The 3,284-nt window shown below is 55.0% G+C and overlaps 1 protein-coding gene across 1 annotated transcript; it reads right to left on the reverse strand.

Moving 5' to 3' along the window:
- LOC139999857 (olfactory receptor 14C36-like) lies at positions 1-936 on the reverse strand. Its single transcript, XM_072029485.1, has one exon. The coding sequence runs from the start codon at positions 934-936 to the stop codon at positions 1-3; it is 936 nt and encodes a 311-aa protein (XP_071885586.1).
- Positions 937-3,284: the final 2,348 nt, after the last annotated feature.

Raw genomic sequence — 3,284 nt, forward strand, 5'->3', positions numbered from 1 at the left:
TCAGCATATCCTGAAATACATCCATGACATCACTTTCCTAATGCCATTCTTGAGCTCCTGGTTCCTCATGCTGTAGATGAGGGGGTTCATTGCTGGGGGCATCACCGAGTACAGGAAAGCCATCACCAGGTTCAGGGATGGGGAGGAGATGGAAGGGGGCTTCAGATAGGCAAACATGGCAGTGCTGAGAAACAGAAAGACCACAGCCAGGTGAGGGAGGCATGTGGAGAAGAGTTTGTGCCGTCCCTGCTCAGAGGGCATCCTCAGCACAGCCATGAAAATCTGTACATAGGAGAAAAGAATGAAAGCAAAACACCCCCAGAACAGAAAACAACTAACTGTGAGAAGCCCAATTTCCCTGAGGTAGGAGTGTGAGCAGGAGAGCTTGAGGATCTGGGGGATTTCACAGAAGAATTGGTCCAGAGCATTACCTTGGCAGAGGGGCAGGGAAAATGCATTGGCAGTGTGCATAACAGCATTGAGAACCCCACTACCCCAGGCAGCTGCTGCCATCTGGACACAAGACCTGCTGCACAGGAGGGTCCCATAGTGCAGGGGCTTGCAGATGGCAACGTAGCGGTCATAGGCCATGATGGTGAGAAGGAAATACTCTGCTCCAATCAAGAAAACAAAAAAGAAGACCTGAGTAGCACACCCTGCATAGGAAATGGCCCTGGTATCCCAGAGGGAATTGGCCATGGCTTTGGGGACAGTGGTGGAGATGCAGCCCAGGTCAATCACGGAGAGGTTGAGGAGGAAGAAGTACATGGGGGCGTGGAGGCGGTGGTCGCAGGCTACGGCGGTGAGGATGAGGCCGTTGCCCAGGAGGGCGGCCAGGTAGATGCCCAGGAAGAGCGCGAAGTGCAGGAGCTGCAGCTCCCGTGTGTCTGCAAATGGCAGGAGGAGGAACTCGGTGATGGAGCTGCTGTTGGACATCTGATCTTCCTGGACCAGGGGGACTACCCAAGGAAGAAAAGACAGTGATTATTAAGACATAAAACCTAATGCTGTTCCCGTCCAAACACCCCTACAGTGACTTTCCCCTTTCTGAGGCGTTTCTTTTGCTCCCTTGCCTGAGATCTGGTTGGTGCTGGAGGAATGTGGCCCTGGGAGCAGCGGTCTCTGCTGTGTGTGCTGGAGGATTCAGATCTGTCCTACAGCTCTACATGAAAAGAAACCAGGAGTGATCGCTGATTAAATCTACCTCTGATGTATTGGACTTCACAGCATTATCACTCTCAACACTCTTTACTGATGTTCTTGTAATTTACTTTGTTCTATCTGCATCACACTCAGGAGCATTTTTAGAGGGTAGAAAACCCTCTAAAAAAAAAAAAGCTGTAAGGTATACCAGATGAGCTTTTGTGAGTCCCGGAAGGCAAAGTGACTGTCCTTAGTGCAGTGAGGATAGCCTGTCTGTCCATCGACCCTGGTCTCTAGGGCTCAGTCGAGTTACCCACATTGAGCTACTCAATGATTGTGGCCTCAGAAAAGTCCCTAGAAGGAGATACAGCTTTGTCCATGCCCCACAGACTGCAATGCCGAGAGCCCCACAGGTTAGAAGGGGAACTCTGGGCACCTTCCTCCTATGGACACATCTGCGTGGTGGGACCCAGAGGGTAAGTTCATGAGCTGCAGCTGAAAGCCCCATCTCCAAATCTGCAGGGAGCCATAAAGCAAGAACAGCAGCTGCAGCTCCAAGAAGAGAGAGGAATGGCACAGGGCTCCTGCCAGGGGAGGCAAGGCGAGGCACCAACAGGAACTCAGAAGGGCCTGCTCTGAGTGAGGTCCTGCTACTGAGATTATGAGTCACGTCCTGAATCCTGTGGCCTAGAGGGCAGAGAGGTGCCAGACTAGTCTGTTAGCACTGTCCTGCCAATCTCTTGCCATGGCTCTGCTGCCTGCAGCTGTCCCTGCCTGCAGCTGGGTCTCTGTCCCCACGCCTCCTGCCTGCAGCTCACAGCCCCCATCCCACCCGATTAGAGCTGGGTGCTCAGCTCTGCCCTGCAGACACCTCCTGGCAGCAGGGCTCTGCCCAGGGGCAGCTCACTGGGGGCACGTCCTAGAGCCCAGGGCACACAGACCCTGCTGACACTGTGCAAGGGGTGGTGGAGCTTTCTAGGGGCTGAGGGGCAGGAAAGGGACTGAATGGATGTCCTTGTAAACTTCCTTCTTATGACATATAAGCCTCGGTCTCTTCTTGGAAATAACAGCTTCTATTTCTATTCCCAGTGAGCTAAAAGAAGAGAAAACTGAAAGCAGAGGCTAAGGAAAGATGAGAGTGAAGTTCCCTTTGAAATTGCCTTGGTGTGCTGTGGAGCCGTGAGCAGGCTGCCCCAGGCAGCAGCCTCCCACCAGCAGCAGGACCCTGCCCTGCTGGGGGGGCTCCTTCCACCCGCAGCTTCTCCCTGCAGCGCCCTGGGCAGCTCCCCGGGCAGGCTGAGTGCTGAGCCTGGCAGGCGGCAGAGGCCCTGCCCTGGCACACAGCCCCTGGGCCACAGCAGGGACCCTGCTCTGCACCACAGCCCTGGACACCCCTGCCTGCACCCCCGGCTTCACAACCTGCAGCTGGCCTGTGACAAGGGAGCCCTCGGGGCCTGGACAATGACCGTATTTCAGGGAACCCCTGTGCTGGAGCATTTCCTTCTCTCCAAGAAATAAACACGCTCTGCCTACAGCCTCATCTGCTCTGGAACAATCCAGGTCTAGGGCACATCCAGGATACTCCAGTGCATTTCAATGCACTTAGACTTACCGTGTTAAGGGTTGTAAGCATTGCTTTTCCATATACTCTCAGATTTCTAACACTCCACACAGTCTTTAACAACTCTCCCTTCTGTCCCCTCCCAGTGCCAGCTGCAGGCAGTGCCCCCAGCCCTGCTGCGCTGTGCAGAGGAGCTGCTCCTGGGCAGAGCTGTCTCTCTGCAGCGCTGCCCGCTTGCCAGGAGCTCCCCTTGGGCCCAGGAGCCCGGCCCAGCTCAGCAGCAGAGGCCCAGCCCAAGGCCTCCCTTGCTCTGCCCCCCACCAGGCTCCCTGCACATGGCCCTGGGGCTGCAGGGGAACCTGCTGGGAAACAGCCTGAAGGAATCCCTGGGGGTTCCCTCTCTCCCCTGGGCAGACACACTTCTTGACAGCAGAATCACCTCTCCTAAAACAAAAATAAAGTTAATAAAATCTGTATAAGATTCACCTTCCTTTGTCCTGTCCATGGGATTGGCAGCAGGCTGGGAGAGCCCTTGTGGGTGAAGGTCAGAGGAGAGCCAGTCAGGGGTACAGCATGATCA

Source organism: Anas platyrhynchos, chromosome 30 (genome assembly GCF_047663525.1).
Source record: "Anas platyrhynchos isolate ZD024472 breed Pekin duck chromosome 30, IASCAAS_PekinDuck_T2T, whole genome shotgun sequence".
Taxonomy (NCBI): domain Eukaryota; kingdom Metazoa; phylum Chordata; class Aves; order Anseriformes; family Anatidae; genus Anas; species Anas platyrhynchos.

What these genes read in the sequence shown, in the direction of transcription:
- LOC139999857 (XM_072029485.1), bottom strand. Translation starts at nt 936, where the DNA reads ATGTCCAACAGCAGCTCCATCACCGAGTTCCTCCTCCTGCCATTTGCA.